The sequence below is a fragment of the Balaenoptera acutorostrata genome, chromosome 18, assembly GCF_949987535.1.
Source record: "Balaenoptera acutorostrata chromosome 18, mBalAcu1.1, whole genome shotgun sequence".
In the NCBI taxonomy this organism is placed as follows: domain Eukaryota; kingdom Metazoa; phylum Chordata; class Mammalia; order Artiodactyla; family Balaenopteridae; genus Balaenoptera; species Balaenoptera acutorostrata.
This window is the reverse complement of record NC_080081.1, coordinates 60,431,396-60,451,277: the sequence shown is the minus strand read 5'-3', so window position 1 is coordinate 60,451,277 and position 19,882 is coordinate 60,431,396. Positions and strand designations below refer to the sequence as shown.

At 39.8% G+C, this 19,882-nt stretch overlaps 1 protein-coding gene across 5 annotated transcripts in view; it reads right to left on the bottom strand.

The window, feature by feature from the left end:
• Positions 1-19,882, bottom strand: part of LRCH1 (leucine rich repeats and calponin homology domain containing 1) — a 199,684-nt gene that overhangs the window by 18,964 nt on the left and 160,838 nt on the right. For all 5 annotated transcript variants that reach the window (XM_057532869.1, XM_057532868.1, XM_057532870.1 and 2 more), the window contains 3 exons: positions 9,014-9,123; positions 4,455-4,592; positions 1,665-1,742 (listed from right to left, as the gene is read on the bottom strand). In XM_057532869.1, the coding sequence (XP_057388852.1) occupies positions 1,665-1,742; positions 4,455-4,592; positions 9,014-9,123 (326 nt within the window). The remainder of the gene's footprint in view (positions 1-1,664; positions 1,743-4,454; positions 4,593-9,013; positions 9,124-19,882) is intronic.

The following is a 19,882-nucleotide window of genomic DNA, read 5'->3' as shown; positions in this document are numbered from 1 at the left end:
TTCTCTGCATTTTGATGCTAATTTAATTTCCTTTTCCTCACTTTAAAAGGAAATCATAATTACCAATCTTTACTCACAAGAAATGGTTAAGGGCATTTCCACTTCATTTTGTGTCATCATAAGCCAAGAAAAATGATGAGTTTTAAAATATCACAGGGGATTGGTCATAACTCATCAGCGCTTTTGAGTACAGACACAAATAATTTACAATCTGAAACTTGGTGTGATAATTTTGATTCACACATGGGGAATTTTATTAACCCATGACGGAATCAAATCATTAAAAATGGTAGGCGTATGAGAATTTCACGAACATTTGAAGCCAAGAATGTATGGGCAATAGTGAAATGCACATATATAATACAGATACACAGATTAACATTGCTGAAAGACATTTGGATTGATCATAAAGACATTTAGTACCATATATAAAGATTACACTCTATTTAAAAACGAATTTGAAAGCTTCTTTTAATTGGTACAGTTTTGACTTAAAGATGCTTTAATAATTCTCTCCTTTTCCTCAAATAAGATTAGAAGCCTACCACTTAACTCTCACCTTCAAATGTCACCAAGCTGAAAAATAGGAAGGAAGGAAGGGAGGGAGGGAGGAAAGGAGGAAAGGAGGGAAGGAGGGAAGGAGGGAAGGAGGGAGGGAAGGAGGGAGAAAAAGCCTTACTCAATTCCAATAACTAACTCCTATCAATGAGCAGAACTACATGAAAATGTAATTCCTTCACATACGCAAAAACAGTATCTCATGATAGAGTTTGTAGTTACTTTATTCCTGGAACATTAGAAAAGACAGAAGAAAATTTTAAGAAATGTAGTTTCTGTCTATTTCCCTTTATCACAATGATGAAAAGCTTGTCAACTTATCCCCAAATTCGGAGTGAACTATCTTTTATCTCCCTAAGAAATCCTTTTATGTTACTGATAGTAAAGTCATTAGAAGACCCAAATCAGCTATCTGGCTGAGGCTAAGGCTGGGCCTTAGCTTGGGAGAAAGAAAAAGTAGCAAATCATTGCTGGGCTGGCTACAGGGAATTGCCAATTGGGTCTACAGTGGACTAAAGGGGAAAATGTAAATGCAAACAGTTAACAAACTATAAAGTAATATACAAACATTGTTATTATGAATGGTTGTGATTAATGATAATAATAATAATTATAATATTTTCAATGCTTATTATTTTGAACTACATACCCCAAACCTACAAGGAGCGCAAATCAACAAATTAGTGGTCATCTACAGGTCTGCTCTGCTTAAGAGCTTTGGATAGGGAAACAACATTACCTCCAAAATTCTACCCTATGTAACCCACAGAAGGCTCACTGAAGCTTCAGCAATTTCTGCTCTTTGAGAAGAGAATCAAGCTGACTAAATTTTTTTTTTTAAGTTTGGAATTTCATATTTCAAAACCTTAAAAAAGTTATATTCCCCTTTTCTTCAGAATTGACCATACCATTTTAAGCCATTTTTATTTCACTGCAATAGAGTAATTGAAACTAAAATTTTATATAACTTATTCAACATTATTCCTCAAGAAAGACTGAGATGAAAAAAGATGGACAAAGGTGTATATCTATTCAATAGGTTCAAACACATATATTAAGTAAAATTTTTACTCAAACATAGTTACTGGAATTAAGTTTGATATTACCTCTGGTACTCCTAATTTTCGGCATGCTTCCAAAAAGTTTTCCACGTTTCTTCTGCATTTGGCCATGCTAAGTTTAGGCTATGAATGCAAATATTCAGAAATAAAGAATTATTAAGAGAAATACTTGTAATAACAGGTTAAATTTTAAACTTTCTAAATGGCAGAAGTACTACACGTTTATTGGAGAAAAATAATACATAAGCAAACAGAAGACAATAAAAAATTATCCAGAAACAGTCACCTAAATAAAGAGCTGTTAATATTTTGGATTATATTCTTCTAGACACTGTGTGTATACACAAAGATATGCATATATATATATATATATATATACACACACACACACACACAGATATGTGTTTATATGTAGAATTTCTGCATACATGTAAATATGTATATACGTGTGCAAGATTTTATGCACATGTATGTGAATGTATATGTGTGGATACACACATACACACACACACAGTTTTTATGAGATCATACTGTTGTGTAACCTGCTTTAGTTTACTTAAAAGTACACCATAAACATCACCTTTTCCCATCAGCAAATATATTTCTATATGAAGGGTTAAATTCACCAGGCCAATGACTCTCTTTCTCGCCAAAGCAATCGGTTTTATTAGAAAGCTGGTGATGCTGCAAGGCGAGAGATTTAGAGGCAGGGTGGGGAGCAGGTTAGAGTGAGCAACTTGCAAACACGGGAGTGGACAGTGAAGGCACAGACTGGAGATGCAAGCGGGTTCTACCGCTACGCCGTGGCTGGGTCTGGTCAATGGGAGCTCAAGATGCTCAGTGAAGAATTTCTGAGAAGTGGACATTTAGAAACATTTCTAGAAAGGAAAACTACAATATAATAACATAAGCTAAAATATTTCACAGTTGTTCAAATGGATATTTATGAAGAGTTTTAATGACTTGGGGAAATACTTAGGTTTTCATAAATTTTAAAAACTACTAAATAGTATATATGAGAAGCTCACAATTCAAAAACAACTTATATGTAGGAGGAATGTTAGCAGCATAAAAGCCAAAATGTAAACAGTGGTTGTCTTTGGGTGGTGGGATAGAACGTGATATATTTTCCTCCTGCATCTCTCCATTTTCTCCAAGCATTATTCCCATTATATTTTCAATTAATTTTTTTTATTTGAAAAAGATAAAAGGTGACAACCAAAGAACGTAGCATTTTTTTCCTGAAGAATTGATCAAATATACAAATGTGTGTAGATACATGATTCATAGTGTCCTCATACCTTATAACACAGTAACTGTATATTTAAATTGGAGGCTGAGGAATCGTACTTTCTTATAAGTTGGGGAAAAGTACTGAATGAGAATCTGGTACACAGCTCAAACAACTTAACAGTAGTTTGGACTTCAAAACTTTTTCATATTCAATTATAGGACAGAATTTACTGCCCAAACTAAGGCAGATAAAGCAGATTTGAATCAGAAGACAAATTGTTTTGTTTTGGGTTTTTTTCCTGTGTTTTCTGAGGCAAAAAAGTTGTCAGTCTTTGGAAGGGAAAAATATATTCAACTGTATAGAAAGAAAACTGACAGTTGAAATGCAATCATCAGCTAATTTTTCCTGCTGCCAAGAGAAAAGAAACTAAGAAAAATAATGCCACTACGATGTTTTCCTGGGCAGGGAGTGGGGCTTCACATGAGGCTTTCACTCCACACATTCTTCATATGGTATTTTATGAACACTGTGCCTTGAGGTTGGGGGCTCTGGCTTTTGAAAAATCTGTTCATAAACACTAATGATCACAATGGCTCACATTCACATTTATATCACATGTAGGTCCTCATTTCATCCTCATGGGAGCAGTTCCATGACAGAGAAGAGTCAATCAAGTTAAAGAAAGGTTAAATAACTTTCCCAAAGTCATACGGATTATATAGATGTGGAATTGGAATCCAACTCCTACATTCTTAGCCCCTAAACTCTTCTGCTTCACCTAATAGTAAATAGTATGGATAGAGGTTCTTCTCTACTTGTCTGAACCCTACGTAGGCTTCAAAGACCAGCTTATCTTTGATTCCCCCTCCCTCATCTGAATGACCATAAAAGATAACTCCATAGCTCTCTTCTGGATGGTGATATGGTCCATGATGTACAGGAAGAGGATGCCAGTGCCTGCTTTATCTCCCCCACATGGAGACGAGGATTTTTAGGGACTAATGGCATCTCACTCGGTCTCTTTCATCTTTCCCCAGTTTCCTTGGTATCTCCAACCTACCCCTGAGCACAACTAGTGATCAAGGAATTGTTGAATTAATGACCAGCTGACCAACCTCTGGCCTGACAGGTTACTAATGGTATTTTATACAGAATCCACATCTTTTCAGAGCTATCCTAAAATCCTCAATAATTAATAGAGGAAACAGTTGCCATTTAGAAGAGAACTCACCAACCAAAAGAAGTTTTCCAAAAAGACTTCTCACTGTTTAAATAATTCCTTGTGAGGAATGAATCTTTGTGTCTCTACAGTCTTAAAGTTAGCACCCCAAGCATTTCTTTAACGTGTTTTGCTTTATATTTGAAGTAAGTCCCTTTTCTGTCATTTACATACTTACTTTAAATATTTTCCCTTTTTACAGTGAAAATGTTGCTTCATTCAGAAATGCTATTCCTTTTCTGCTCTTCTAGTTGTTTGGGGCCCAGCACAGAGGATTTGAGCAGGGTCCTGGAGATCCCATTGGTATCTTTAACCAGCAACACTGTCCCAAAGGAGTTTGTTTGATGTAAGAGTTAGTTTCCCTTTATATGGTGTTACTTACGACTGCTGGTGAGGGGACATGGATGCTTGCGACGGATCGCGGGCGGATGTGGTTGACCAGATGGCAGAGGACGACGCCATCCATGAGGGCAGCCCCCAGGTCTTCGTGCAGGCTGACCTTGAGTCTCATCTCGATGCTCTGGGAAGGAATCAGAAGGAAGCCAATTGCTCTCAGGCAACTGAGGGTAAAATACAGTTATGGGTATTTATGAATTGAGACTTAAGTTTCATTATAGAGAAGGATAAGAACACGTGGAAAACACTGACATGATTTCAACCTTTTCGAAAGATATTAAAATAAAAATCCCTCTGTAGAAAAACAAATTCAGTTGTGTCTAAAATTTTTAATTAGTTGAATTTTTAAAAGAATGGGCTTCTTGGGACTTCCCTGGTGGTCCAGTGGGAAAGAATCCGCCTTCCAATGCAGGGGAACGTGGGTTCGATCCCTGGTCAGGGAACTAAGATCCCACATGCCGCGGGGCAACTAAGCCCACGCGCCACAACTACTGAGCTCACGCACCTCAACTAGAGAGCCCGAGTGCCGCAAACTACAGAGCCCATGTGCTCTGGACCCCACGCCACAACTAGAGAAGAGAAAACCCACACGCCACAACTAGAGAGAAGCCCATGTGATGCAACGAAAGATCCCACATGCCACAGTGAAGATCCCATGTGCCACAACAAAGACCTGAGACAGCCAAAAAAAAAAATGGACTTCTTAAGTTCAACATTGCCTCAGTCTTAGCCAACGAAAATAGAAAAACAGAATGAGCTGAACAATAAAAGCCAAATCCATAGTGATCGTTTTGCCATGTGTAAAAATATCACATCACTATGTCATACACCTGAAACTAAAATCGTATTTTAAGTCAATTATACTTCAATAAAATAAATAAAATAAAATAAAATAAATAAATTAAAAAACCCAAATCCAACTGGTTCAGACAGACTGCAAGGGGCAGAAAAGGGATTAAGAGATGCTTTTCTCTGAGACCATGTTTTAGTTCAAAAATCAATTTTTCTCTCTTTTTAAAAAAGTAAACACTTTGAGATAATTATAAATTCATATGGAGTTATAAGAAGTAATACAGAGAGATCTCATGTACCCTTTACCCAGTTTCCCTCTAAGGTAACAACCTTCAAAAATATATACTACAACTTCACAATCGGGACATTGGCATTGATAGAACACGTCCATCACCACAAGGATCTCTCACAATGCTGTTTTACAGCCACACCCACTTCCCTCCCACCCCCAAGTACCTCTTTGGCTCTACTCCCCTTCTCCTCTCCTTTCAGGACTCCCATGACATGAATGTGTATCACCTGTTACACTCCCACAGGTCCCTGGGGCTCTGTGCGCATTTATTTTCAGTCTGGCTTCTCTCTGCTACTCAGGTTAGGTAATCCCTATTGTTCTTTCTTCCAGTTCACTGATTCTTTCCTCTGTTACCTCCATTCTGCTGTTGAGCCCACCCCCTGGGCTTCTTCTTTTGGATAATGTATTCTGCAGTTCTAAATTTCCATTGGTCTTTCTTTATGTCTTCTATTTCTCTGCTAAGATTTTTTATTCCTTTGCAGAGGTATTCTATTTTTTTCTTCATTTCACCTGTGTTCGTAATTGCTTGTGGAAGCATTTCTATCACGAACAGTATAAAATCTTTGTCAGATGATAACATCTCTGCCACAATAGTGTTGTCATCTGTTGATTATCTTTTCACATTCATTCTGGTTCTTGGTAGAATGAGTGATTTTTTTGGTTGAAACCTGAACATTTCTGGTATTATGAGACTCTGGATCCTATTTAAACTTTCTGTTTTAGCTGGCTTTTTTGGACACTACTCTGGCAGGGAAAGGGAGGTTACCACCTTGTTACTGCTGTGTAAATGCAGATTCCCACTTACTGTCAGTGACTGGGGTGGGTGTGGAAATCCAGGCTCCCCATGTGGGCTCCACTGACACCACGGGAGGGGACAGGATCATTCTTAGCTCATGGGACTGAAATTCCTGGCTCCCAACTTGGCCTTCTCTGATACCGTCCCAGCAGAGGTTAAAGTCTAGCTGCCTACGCCATTTTTGCAGGCATGGGTAGGGGTGGGACCACGGGTTTTCTGTAGTGTTTAGCTGGAGTAGAGCCTTTAATGTCTAAAAATTTTCTATCTCACTAGGCTGCCCCTTTTCTGGTCCTTTGACTAAAGTAAGCAAGCTTTCATCGGGACTTTTTTTTCTTAATTTGTGCCCATTAGCATTTCCAGTTTCCAACTACTTCACCTTCAAGTCTGAGAAAGATAAGGCAAAAAAGAAATCCCACTGGACTCACCACCACTGTCATTCCTAGTCCCAAGGAGCCCAGCTAGTCTGAATTATTCTCTCCACTTTTCAGAGTGTTCCTATGCTTATTTTATATATAATCACCAGGGGTTTTAGTTGTACTTAGTGGGATGAATGGGGAAAAGTACATCAACTCCATCTCCTCAGAAGCAGAAGTAGATAGATCAGTTTTTAAAACTTCAAATACAAATTTCTGCTTTACAGCAGAAGCTCCTTGTAAATGGATAACAGCGTAAGAAAGGATGACTTTATTGGGAGATCTGCAATAAGTGAAGCACTTGAAAATCAGTGCATGTAACAGTGTTGCATAATTCTCTTTCAGAACTGTCTTGTATAGACACCTCATTTTTTTCCAAGCATGCTTTCAGTCTCTAATTTAACATCACTAAATTAAAACATAAGCTATCAATATGACCCAGGCTTTAAGATAAAATTATATCACTCTTTGAGAGGCATAGCTCAACTTCTGATCTTATTTTTACATATCTCTGAAAGTTCACCTCCCAAGTTTACAGCACATCCAAATATCCTAGGCAAATGACAGAGGTCTGACTTGCCCTATGTGACTGTTGAGTCAACCACAGTGGCTTAAAGTGGTGGTAAGAGGGCTTCCTTGGTGGCACAGTGGTTGAGAGTCTGCCTGCCAATGCAGGGGACATGGGTTCGAGCCCTGGTCTGGGAAGATCCCACATGCCATGGAGCAACTAGGCCCGTGAGCCACAACTACTGAGCCTGTGCGTCTGGAGCCTGTGCTCCGCAACAAGAGAGGCCGCGATAGTGAGAGGCCCGCGCACCACGATGAAGAGTGGCCCCCGCTCGCCGCAACTAGAGAAAGCCCTCGCACAGAAACAAAGACCCAACACAGCCAAATAAAAAACAAATAAATAATTAATTAAAAACTTTAAAAAAAAAAAGTGGTGGTAAGAGGTTTCTGGGTTTTTTTTCTTTCCTCCTGACTACATGCTAAACCGTATATAAAGTATCATCTGCAACAACAAAGATTCTGACCTACCTTATTTCAGCTTTAATTTTAATTATAGGATTCACTGCTCATTTGCAGAACTCATTGCTCTCTGAAATTGTGTATTTATTTGTTTCCTTCTTACTTACTCTGTCTTCTCAATAGACTACAGGCTTCATGAAAGCAGGGACCTTTTTGTTCTTTTCTCTATCACCTAGACTATACAGCCTGGCACAGAGAGCAGTCAATAATCATTTGCTAGTGAAGGGAGAAGATGTAGTATAAAATCCACCCCCTCAAGAAGCTTCTTATATTCGTCTAGTTCATGGCTATGGTACTTCTCTTTAAATATAAAGAACTTATGTAGTAATTCATGATGTACTGCCTTTAATAACTAATACCAGTGTGTTCTTTGGTGACTGACCCTTGTCCTGTTGTTTGATCTTCCACATATTTACGTACAATCCTCCTAACTAGACACAAAGACCATGAGGGTAGAAAAATACATACACAGTTCCCACTAGGAGCTGTGCTGGGGATAGAAACACAACAAGGAATAAGACAGCCATGGTCCCTGCCGTCACCAAGCTTGAAATCTTCCCTGGCACCCAGCACAAGACTTCACCCTTGGTAGGAACTCAAACGGTTTGCCTATTATGACATTCGAAAATTCTGGCCGGTTTGGGGTACGTAGTAAGGATAATTATAAATATCTTTAAATTCATGGGATATTATTAAGTAAATTAATAACAGCGCATTTTTAAAGTGTACCAGAACTGAAATAATACTAGCTTTTATACATAGGTATTAAGTATTTCTACTTACATTATCTCATATATTTCTCATAAAATCCCATGAAGGTAGACGGGAACTATTGTTTTTAATACATGAAAAGACTCAAACTCAGGGAGGTTAAGTGACTTGTCCAATATCAAACAGTGAGCTGGCTAGATTTGAAACTAGATATTCAGTCTGCAGTGCTTCAAAGTCTACTTTTTTTTTTTAAAGATTTTTTTGATGTGGACCATTTTTAAAGTCTTTATTAAATTTGTTACAATATTCCTTCTGTTTTATGTTTTGGTTTTTTGGCCACGAGGCATGTGGGATCTTAGTTCCCCACCAGGGATTGAACCCGCACCCCTTGTATTGGAAGGTGAAGTCTTAACCACTGGACCACCAGGGAAGTCCCCAATGTCTACTTTTTAAAAATACAGAATGCTGCTTCAATTCTGGAAATAATTATTCAGTTATACAATGTTTCCCGGTACCTCTCTGAGCTGTTCCACCAGTTCTTTTTCTTCTCTCAACTGTTCCATTTTCCGTCGAATTGTAAACTGTGGGTCTATAGATTCCAAATTTCTCTGTGGTCTAAGAAACACTGTAACAGAAAGGGAAAAAGGCCTTTATGGAGCGCCTAGTACAGGTTGCCGTATAGGGCTGCTCATATTTAAATCAAATAGTTTATTTATCCCAAATAATTCATTCACCACTCACAAAACAATAAATTCTGACTTCACATGAAAAGCTTGATTCGAATATTCTAGAGAAGATTATGTATTCAATTATTCTGGGTTGTGGGGACGAACCATCAGCTGAATCCAGGAAAGGGCTTGGTCATCCTTGGCACCATTCCAGACCCCTTCTCTCTCATTTTTCCACTGCTTTTATTCCAAGTTTTCATCTACACTCCAGGTTTCACAATCCTTTCATTAAATTTGGATACTCTGTTTCAACTAATAAGACAGAATTGCTTTACAGGTTACAAACAAGCACAGGTTAAGGATTCTGTTGGCTGAGGTTTTTCACCAGCCTGGGTTAGGAACTAAGTGATGATATACACTATCCACTCAGATAGGTATCTGAGTGTGGAGGGAAAAATTCTGCCTTCTATCATGTCACTGACAACATATCCCCAAAAGTCAGCTCTTCAGAGATGACCACAGACTCCTTTTAGAAAAGCTGGCAAGATGGGAGACAGTTTGAAGAGATCATCTCTGGCTGCAGGTCCTTAAAATTACAACCTCCAGAAACAGCAACTCACAGTGGCAACTCTGGAAGGAGTTAAGGCTCTGGCTGCAGAGAAAATGAATGCTCTCAACCTTTGAAGGATGACATCTTTTAAAGACTAACAGAGAAGGTACAAAATATGCTGTGTACGGGCAGAGTGATTATGGCAATTTTTATTAGGATACAAAGCCCGGGGCGAATTTAAACTTGAATCTTTTTCTTCCTTGAGATTCTTATCTTATGAAGACTGTCAACTTTCCATGCACACCAGAGGGGGCAAAGAACGGTTAAGAGCTGTAGTTGGTTCCCCGTGTCCCATAGATTTTCAGATTGGGGGCGGTGGGGGGACGAATGAGGGGGGCACTTCAGAAAATTTGGGGCAGAGAACTCCAATTTTAAAAATCAATACCACGTAGAAGGCGGCACTGACATACTGCAATTCTAGGAGTTTCAATCACCGTATCTTCAATAATGTAGAATAAGAAGATTATGTAACGTTTATTCTATTCTGCCAAACATTTGCTATGAACCACTTGAAAAGCATTTCAATTTGTTTTTTAATTAAATATGGTTTACAAATATACTTCGAATGAAAACAACTGGAGTCCACCATATAATCAATTATCCCATATTCACCCAACTACGTCGTTTTAACCTCAATTTGTATCTTTGAACCAAAACACTTTAATAAGTGTCTTGCACTATACTTCTCACATCTCAGTATTTTCTTTCTAAATCAGTTCTCGGATATCTGAATCAGCACTCTGGTGCTCTATAGAGGACCAGAAAGTTGACACATCTTAAGAAATCCGTGACTTACAGAAGTTAATGGAGCGAGGGAATGATCTATTGTATATGTTAACACCTTCTGGAACCTCAGAGAGAAGTCAGCCTGGGGCCTGGGCTTCTGCCTCAAGCCACCTAAGGAAGTCACAAGCAAAAAGAGCCAAAGTCTTGTCACCGAGACCTAAAAAACCAAACCCCACAGGAAGCGAGACCAATTGTTTCAAAAATAAAGGCAAGGCAGGCAAAGGAAGTAGGGTACACCAACCAGCAGGGAGAGATGAGAAGTTCACAGAGCAAAGGGAAATGAGGAAGAATTTGACAAAATAAGAAGCATGGAAGAAACTGGAAATGCATTAAATTTGCCTTTGCACCATACTGAGACCAACCAAAAAATCTATCCATTTAAACATAGTGACCAGAAGAGATATATATTAAAATGTAAAGTCTAGAAATAATCCACACCCCCAAAGAAAAAGTCAACCAAATTTACCAAAAAAGTCAAGGAATGTGGACTTAGCTGAGTAATACACACACTGGCCAGCAAGGGGAGCCCCAGAACCGTTTAAACAAATCTAATGTTTTCTTTGGAGGTTTTATTTTCCTTTGCCTTTTTTTCTGGGGGAAATCTTATCTAATACTACATGTTTAATATTTTCAGTATGTTTTTACTGGCAGATTTCATTCTGAATACGAAGCTATCAGGAAGTTAAATTAACCGTGAGCTTTTGGCTAACAGCACACTCTTCAAGTATCTATACCCTGTTAGAGCCCTGTGTATGACACCAAGATAATTCAGTGGTATCTGGGTTTTAATTTCCTGGCATTGCTTTTCATCTTAAATTCCCATACGTCTCAAAAAATACAAAATGCATGCTTGGGTATTTGCTTTATGAATGTATGCAGTCAAAAAGTGTTAAAACATATGTGAGCCATTATTTTTAAAATGAATACTTCAAATGTACATAAAATTACTGGAAACCTGACTATAATACTACTAGTTTTCTAAATAGATTAATTATTGTAGAATATATTAGAATTTAAAATGAACTACTTAAACGAATAATAAATCTACAGAGCATGTAAGTTTGTTATGACACAATAATTTTGATAGGACCATTATGGTAGCTCTGATTATTTTATCCACAGTTGTTTTTTTTTTTCTTTCAAGTCATATTTAAATAATAAATGCAGTGACCAGCCTGGTCAAAACTTCAGGAAATTGATCTATGGAGGAATTATTCTGGTCTTCCTTAATTTCATATCACTACATTTCAAGAACTTCCTTACTTAATTCAGGGGAATAAAAGTTTAGCTTGTGGCTGCAAGACAATATTAAGAGCCGCCCTGTTAGTAACTGTCTTTCACATCAAATGTCACACTGATTGTGTAAATAAGAAGAAAAAAAGAGGGGCAAGGGAGCAGAGTGAGGGTGTGTGTCAGTGTGTGTATGTGTACACACACATATGCATGCACAAGGGGTAGGAAGAGACAAGGAAATAGGTGATTTAAGATGCAGGAAAAAATGAGTCCTGCTTAGCTGTTTAATTACTGTATATCAAATATTGATAACATTCAAAGAATGAAAAGGACGATTTGTTCATATTTGCAATTTCTTTAGCTGAAGAGACAAATTTCTAAGAAAAGACTCTGCAGGGAATGGTGAATATGCTTATGCAGAATATCAAACGCATCCTTGCAGGTACACGTCCAACTCCACTGATTTTTCCGTTATCTCTACCTCCTCCTTCACCATCCTCCTCATCTTCATCCCTGACCTGGGAGTGGTCTGTCAGCTGTGAATGTACAACATGCTTTATCTGTGTCTCTCATGACACTCTTCACTTTCTGTCTTACAGGAGAGATCTGCTTTTCTCCATTAGGACTCTGTAAGAGTTTATGTTTATTTCCAATTTAAACCTCAACCCCTGCCCCACAAAGCAGTTTGTTAGATGAATAAACAAACAAGTGTTTCAAAAACTCCCTCATTCAAAGATCACTTTATATGGAGAACACCTTGTCAGAGATTACCCTACCCTGATAATCAGTCATCTCAGTTTTTTTTAACATGAAAAATCTCCTAAAACTTAGTCTCCAGGTCTGAATGCATTAGACTCTGAAATAAAAGTTCCACGAAGGCAGAGATCTAGTCTGTCTTTTTCAGATCTGTATCCACAGTAACGAGCATCATGCCTAACACACAGGAGGCACTCAGTAAATATTTAAGGATGTGCACAAGAAACTTTCTCTAAATGTTGTAAAAGTATCTTTCAGTTAAGCAAAGAAAGCTCCCTCCTCTAAAAATTGCCTGAAATGCTACTTATTTAATTATTAAGTGAAAGGAACTTTGCATAGAAATTAGCAGTCTATATTATTAACCTTTGTTATCTAAATTTAACTCTAGATTTCTTCTCTGTGGACACATGAGGTTTTGGAATTTGGCTCTCAACTTCTCCTTGGAAATTAAAAACCTGGACTGGGTGTGATGTTGAAGACATACAAATTCAAGGGCGGCAATATGGTGGCTTTGAAAAAGTATCATGAGCTGTAGATCCAGGTTAATGTGAATCAGAAATCTGATTAGTGCATTCATTTATTCCCTCTGGTGCCCAAAAATGAATTATGTAAATCCTCTGCCCTCAAAATGCTCAAATTTGCTTTCTATGGTCTTGGGCAGTTTATTCAACCCAGTGGTTTTCACCTACTTAAACATAACATAAAATCAGTAAAATAATAAGAATAATAATCAGTGCGAAGACTCCATGCTACTCCAAATAAATCAGCACAGGCAGTGTGGGGCATAGGCAGCTATTGTTTATAAAATGCCCAGGTGATTCTAATATGAAGACAGGTTGAGAACCACTGAAACACCTCTCATCTCACAGCTTCAGTTTCATCATTTTTGTAATGGGGAAAATAATACCTAGAAGTGCAAGATTATGGTAAAACAATTCCAGAAAATATCTGTAAACTGGCCCAAGATAGATGTGTCCATTCATTCACTTTCCAGTGATAGTTTAAAGATCAATTTTAAGTATAAATTAGCACCCACCAATTCACTGCAAATGAAAAAGGGAAAATAATTCAAAGGAAGATAGGAACGATTTTAATTTCAAAATGAAGGGGGAAAGGAAAGAAAGATGCAGAGTAGTAAGAGGGCACAAGAAAAGGAGCAGAAGAGAAGTTTTCAAGTTAAGAACAACTTGAAGTGAAGCTGCCCCATCCAGCTCCAGGGGTGGACAGACATACAGACACACATCCACATCCTTCCCCATCCATTTTAGGAGGCAGAACTTTGGGGACTGTGGGAATTCAAACTCCCAAGGACCTTCTAGCCAGTTTGCCTTTTTTTTATTTCTTTGAAGAATGAGTTTTAGGGAAAATAGGGAATTTGAAATGAGATATATTGGAAACAAAATATTAGAAACCTATGTTTATTATTTTAAATGTATTTCTTTAAATAAAATTTAAATTTTACTTAAATATTGAAATTTAAAAGAAGGGTAATTTTAACATAAAGCAAGACAGTGAACAAGGTATAAAAATGCCAACTTTACCAAAAATAATTAATACAAATATAAATGGAAGGCAAGCTACATTATGCTGGGTTGAGTTGGTAATATGATGCCATTTATTTACACAGGGTGAGATAGCTGCAGATATTGAATAATGGAGAAAATATGAGGAAACAGAACTGCTGGGGTAATCAGCTTTGAAATGCCAAGAGAGGCCACTGAATAGGATCTACTATTTCAGAGGAACCAGTAAGAACAACATAAAAGGAGGCTGTATTCCTCTTCCAACCTTAGCGCATATACTTGGGGATACATACAGTGCTTCTTCATTAATTTAAAAAATTTATTGGAGGGGGATTGGAGAAGATGGCGGAAGAGTAAGACGCGGAGATCACCTTCCTTCCCACAGATACAGTAGAAATACATCTACACGTGGAACTGCTCCTACAGAACACCCACTGAACGCTGGCAGAAAACGTCCGACCTCCAAAAAGGCAAGAAACTCCCCCCGTACTGGGGTAGGGCAAAAGAAAAAAGAAATAACAGAAACAAAAGAATAGGGACGGCACCTGCACCAGTGGGAGGGAGCTGTGAAGGAGGAAAGGTTTCCACGCACTAGGAGCCCCTTCGCGGGCGGAGACTGCGGGTGGCGGAGGGGGGAAGCTTCCGAGCCACGGAGGAGAGCGCAGCCACAGGGGTGCGGAGGGCAAAGCGGAGAGACTCCCGCACGGAGGAGCAGTGCCGACCAGCACTCACCAGCCCGAGAGGCTTGTCTGCTCACCTGCCGGGGCGGGCGGGGCTGGGAGCTGAGGCTTGGCTTCGGTTCAGATCGCAGGGAGAGGACTGGGGCTGGCGGCGTGAACACAGCCTGAAGGGTTTAGTGCACCACAGCTAGCCGGGAGGGAGTCCGGGGAAAAAGTCTGCAGCTGCCAAAGAGGCAAGAGACTTTTTCTTGCCTCTTTGTTTCGCGGCGGGCAAGGAGAGGGCATTCAGAGCGCCGCCTAAACGAACTCCAGAGAAGGGCGCGAGCCGCAGCTATCAGCGCGGATCCCACAGCAACAGGGGCGCAGAGGGAAAAACGGAGAGATTCCCGCAGAGAGGCTCGGCGCCGAGCAGCGCTCACCAGCCTGAGAGGCTTGTCTGCTCCCCCGCCGGGGCGGGCGGGGCTGGGAGCTGAGGCTCAGGCTGCGGTCGGATCGCAGGGAGAGGACTGGGGCTGGCGGCGTGAACACAGCCTGAAGGGGTTGGCGCACCACAGCTAGCCCGGAGGGAGTCCGGGGAAAAAGTCTGCAGCTGCCGAAGAGGCAAGAGACTTTTTCTTGCCTGTTTCGCTGCGCGCAAGGAGAGGGGATTCAGAGCGCCGCCTAAACGAGCTCCAGAGAAGGGCGCGAGCCGCGGTTATCAGCGCGGACCCCAGAGACGGGCGTGAGACGCTGGGGCTGCTGCTGCCGCCTCCAAAAAGCCTGTGTGTGAGCACAGGTCACTCTCCACACCGCCCCTCCCGGGAGCCTGTGCAGCCCGCCACTGCCAGGGTCCCGGGATCCGGGGACAACATCCCCGGGAGAACGCACTGCGCGCCTCGAGCTGGTGCAACGTCACGCCGGCCTCGGCCGCCGCAGGCTCGCCCCGCCTCCTCCGTACCCCTCCCTCCCCGTGGCCTGAGTGAGCCAGAGCCCCCGAAGCAGCTGCTCCTTTAACCCCGTCCTGTCTGGGCGGGGAACAGACGCCCTCAGGCGACCTACACGCAGAGGCGGGTCCAAATCCAAAGCTGAACCCCAGGAGCTGTGCGAACAGGGAAGAGAAGGGGAAATCTCTCCCAGCAGCCTCAGAAGCAGCGGATTAAAGCTCCACAAACAACTTGACGTGCCTGCATCTGCTGAATACCTGAATAGACAGCGAATCAGCCCAAGTTCAGGAGGGGGACTCTGGGAGCAGGAGATATTAATTCTTCCCCTTTTCCTTTTTTTTGTGAGTGTATATGTATATGCTTCTGGGTGAGATTTTGTCTGTATAGCTTTGCTTTACAATAGCTTTATTTTACTTCACTATATTATAGCCTCTTTCTTTCTTTCTTTCTATTTTTTCTCCCTTTTACTCTGAGCCGAGTGGATGAAAGGCTCTTGGTGCTCCAGCCAGGCATCAGGGCCGTGCCTCTGAGGTGGGAGAGCCAACTTCAGGACACTGGTCCACAAGAGACCTCCCAGCTCCACGTAATACCAAACGGCAAAAATCTTCCAGAGATCTCCATCTCAACATCAAGACCCAGCTTCACTCAACGACCAGCAAGCTACAGTGCTGGACATCCTATGCCAAACAACTAGCTAGACAGGAACACAACCCCATCCATTGGCAGAGAGGCTGCCTAAAATCATAATAAGGCCACAGACACCACAAAATACACCACCAGACGTGGACGTGCCCACCAGAAAGACAAGATCTAGCCTCATCCACCAGCACACAGGCACTAGTCCCCTCCACCAGGAAGCCTACACAACCCACTGAACCAACCTTAGCCACTGGGGACAGATACCAAAAACAAAGGGAACTACGAACCTGCAGCCTGTGAAAAGGAGACCCCAAACACAGTCAGATAGGCAAAATGAGACGACAGAAAAACACACAGCAGATGAAGGAGCAGGCTCAAAACACACTGGACTTAACAAATGAAGAGGAAATAGGTAGTCTACCTGAAAAAGAATTCAGAATAATGATAGTAAGGATGATCCAAAATCTTGGAAATAGAATAGACAAAATGCAAGAAACATTTAACAAGGATGTAGAAGAACTAAAGAGGAACCAAGCAATGATGAAAAACACAATAAATGAAATCAAAAATACTCTAGATGGGATCAATAGTAGAATAACTGAGGCAGAAGAAAGGATAAGTGACCTGGAAGATAAAATGGTGGAAATAACTACTACAGAGCAGGATAAAGAAAAAAGAATGAAAAGAACTGAGGACAGTCTCAGGGACCTCTGGGACAACATTAAACGCTCCAACATTCGAATTATAGGGGTACCAGAAGAAGAAGAGAAAAAGAAAGGGACTGAGAAAATTTTTGAAGAGATTATAGTTGAAAACTTCCCTAATATGGGAAAGGAAATAGTTAATCAAGTCCTGGAAGCACAGAGAGTCCCATACAGGATAAACCCAAGGAGGAACACGCCAAGACACATATTAATCAAACTGTCAAAAATTAAATATAAGGAAAACATATTAAAGGCAGCAAGGGAAAAAAAACAAATAACACACAAGGGAATCCCCATAAGGTTAACATCTGATCTATCAGCAGAAACTCTGCAAGCCAGAAGGGAGTGGCAGGATATACTTAAAGTCATGAAGGAGAAAAACCTACAACCAAGATAACTCTACCCAGCAAGGATCTCATTCAGATTCGATGGAGAAATTAAAACCTTTACAGACAAGCAAAAGCTAAGAGAGTTCAGCACCACCAAACCAGCTTTACAACAAATGCTAAAGGAAATTCTCTAGGCAAGAAACACAAGAGAAGGAAAACACCTACAATAACAAACCCAATACATTTAAGAAAATGGGAATAGGAACATACATATCGATAATTACCTTGAATGTAAATGGATTAAATGCTCCCACCAAAAGACACAGGCTGGCTGAATGGATACAAAAACAAGACCCATATATATGCTGTCTACAAGAGACCCACTTCAGACCTAGAGACACATACAGACTGAAAGTGAGGGGATGGAAAAAGATATTCCATGCAAATGGAAATCAAAAGAAAGCTGGAGTAGCAATTCTCATATCAGACAAAATAGACTTTAAAATAAAGACTATTACAAGAGACAAAGAAGGACACTATATAATGATCAAGGGATCGATCCAAGAGGAAGGTATAACAATTGTAAATATTTATGCACCCAACATAGGAGCACCTCAATACATAAGGCAAATACTAACAGCCATAAAAGGGGAAATTGACAGCAACACAATCATAGTAGGGGACTTTAACACCCCACTTTCACCAATGGACAGATCATCCAAAATGAAAATAAATAAGGAAACACAAGCTTTAAATGATACATTAAACAAGATGGACTTAATTGATATTTATAGGACATTCCACCCAAAAACAACAGAATACACATTTTTCTCAAGTGCTCATGGAACATTCTCCAGGATAGATCATATCTTGGGTCACAAATCAAGCCTTGGTAAATTTAAGAAAATTGAAATCGTATCAAGTATCTTTTCCGACCACAACGCTATGAGACTAGATATCAATTACAGGAAAAGATCTGTAAAAAATACAAACACATGGAGGCTACACAATACATTACTTAATAACGAAGTGATTACTGAAGAAATCAAAGGGGAAATCAAAAAATACCTAGAAACAAATGACAATGGAGACACGACGACCCAAAACCTATGGGACGCAGCAAAAGCAGTGCTAAGAGGGAAGTTTATAGCAATACAAGCCTACCTCAAGAAACAGGAAACATCTCGAATAAACAACCTAACCTTGCACCTAAAGCAATTAGAGAAAGAAGAACAAAAAAACCCCAAAGCCAGCAGAAGGAAAGAAATTATAAAGATCAGGTCAGAAATAAATGAAAAAGAAATGAAGGAAACAATAGCAAAAATCAATGAAACTAAAAGCTGGTTCTTTGAGAAGATAAACAAAATTGATAAACCATTAGCCAGACTCATCAAGAGAAAAAGGGAGAAGACTCAGATCAATAGAATTAGAAATGAAAAAGGAGAAGTAACCACTGACACTGCAGAAATACAAAAGATCATGAGAGATTACTACAAGCAACTATATGCCAATAAAATGGACAACCTGGAAGAAATGGACAGATTCTTAGAAATGCACAAACTGCCGAGACTGAACCAGGAAGAAATAGAAAATATGAACAGACCAATCACAAGCACTGAAATTGAAACTGTGATTAAAAATCTTCCAACAAACAAAAGCCCAGGACCAGATGGCTTCACAGGCGAATTCTATCAAACATTTAGAGAAGAGCTAACACCTATCCTTCTCAAACTCTTCCAAAATATTGCAGAGGGAGGAACACTCCCAAACTCATTCTACGAGGCCACCATCACCCTGATACCAAAACCAGACAAAGATGTCACAAAGAAAGAAAACTACAGGCCAATATCACTGATGAACATAGATGCAAAAATCCTCAACAAAATACTAGCAAACAGAATCCAACAGCACATTAAAAGGATCATACACCATGATCAAGTGGGGTTTATCCCAGGAATGCAAGGATTCTTCAATATACGCAAATCAATCAATGTGATACACCATATTAACAAATTGAAGGAGAAAAACCATATGATCATCTCAATAGATGCAGAGAAAGCTTTCGACAAAATTCAACACCCATTTATGATAAAAGCCCTGCAGAAAGTAGGCATAGAGGGAACTTTCCTCAACATAATAAAGGCCATATATGACAAACCCACAGCCAACATTGTCCTCAATGGTGAAAAACTGAAACCATTTCCACTAAGATCAGGAACAAGACAAGGTTGCCCACTCTCACCACTATTATTCAACATAGTTTTGGAAGTGTTAGCCACAGCAATCAGAGAAGACAAAGAAATAAAAGGAATCCAAATCGGAAAAGAAGAAGTAAAGCTGTCACTATTTGCAGATGACATGATACTATACATAGAGAATCCTAAAGATGCTACCAGAAAACTCCTAGAGCTAATCAATGAATTTGGTAAAGTAGCAGGATACAAAATTAATGCACAGAAATCTCTTGCATTCCTATACACTAATGACGAAAAATCTGAAAGTGAAATTAAGAAAACACTCCCATTTACCATTG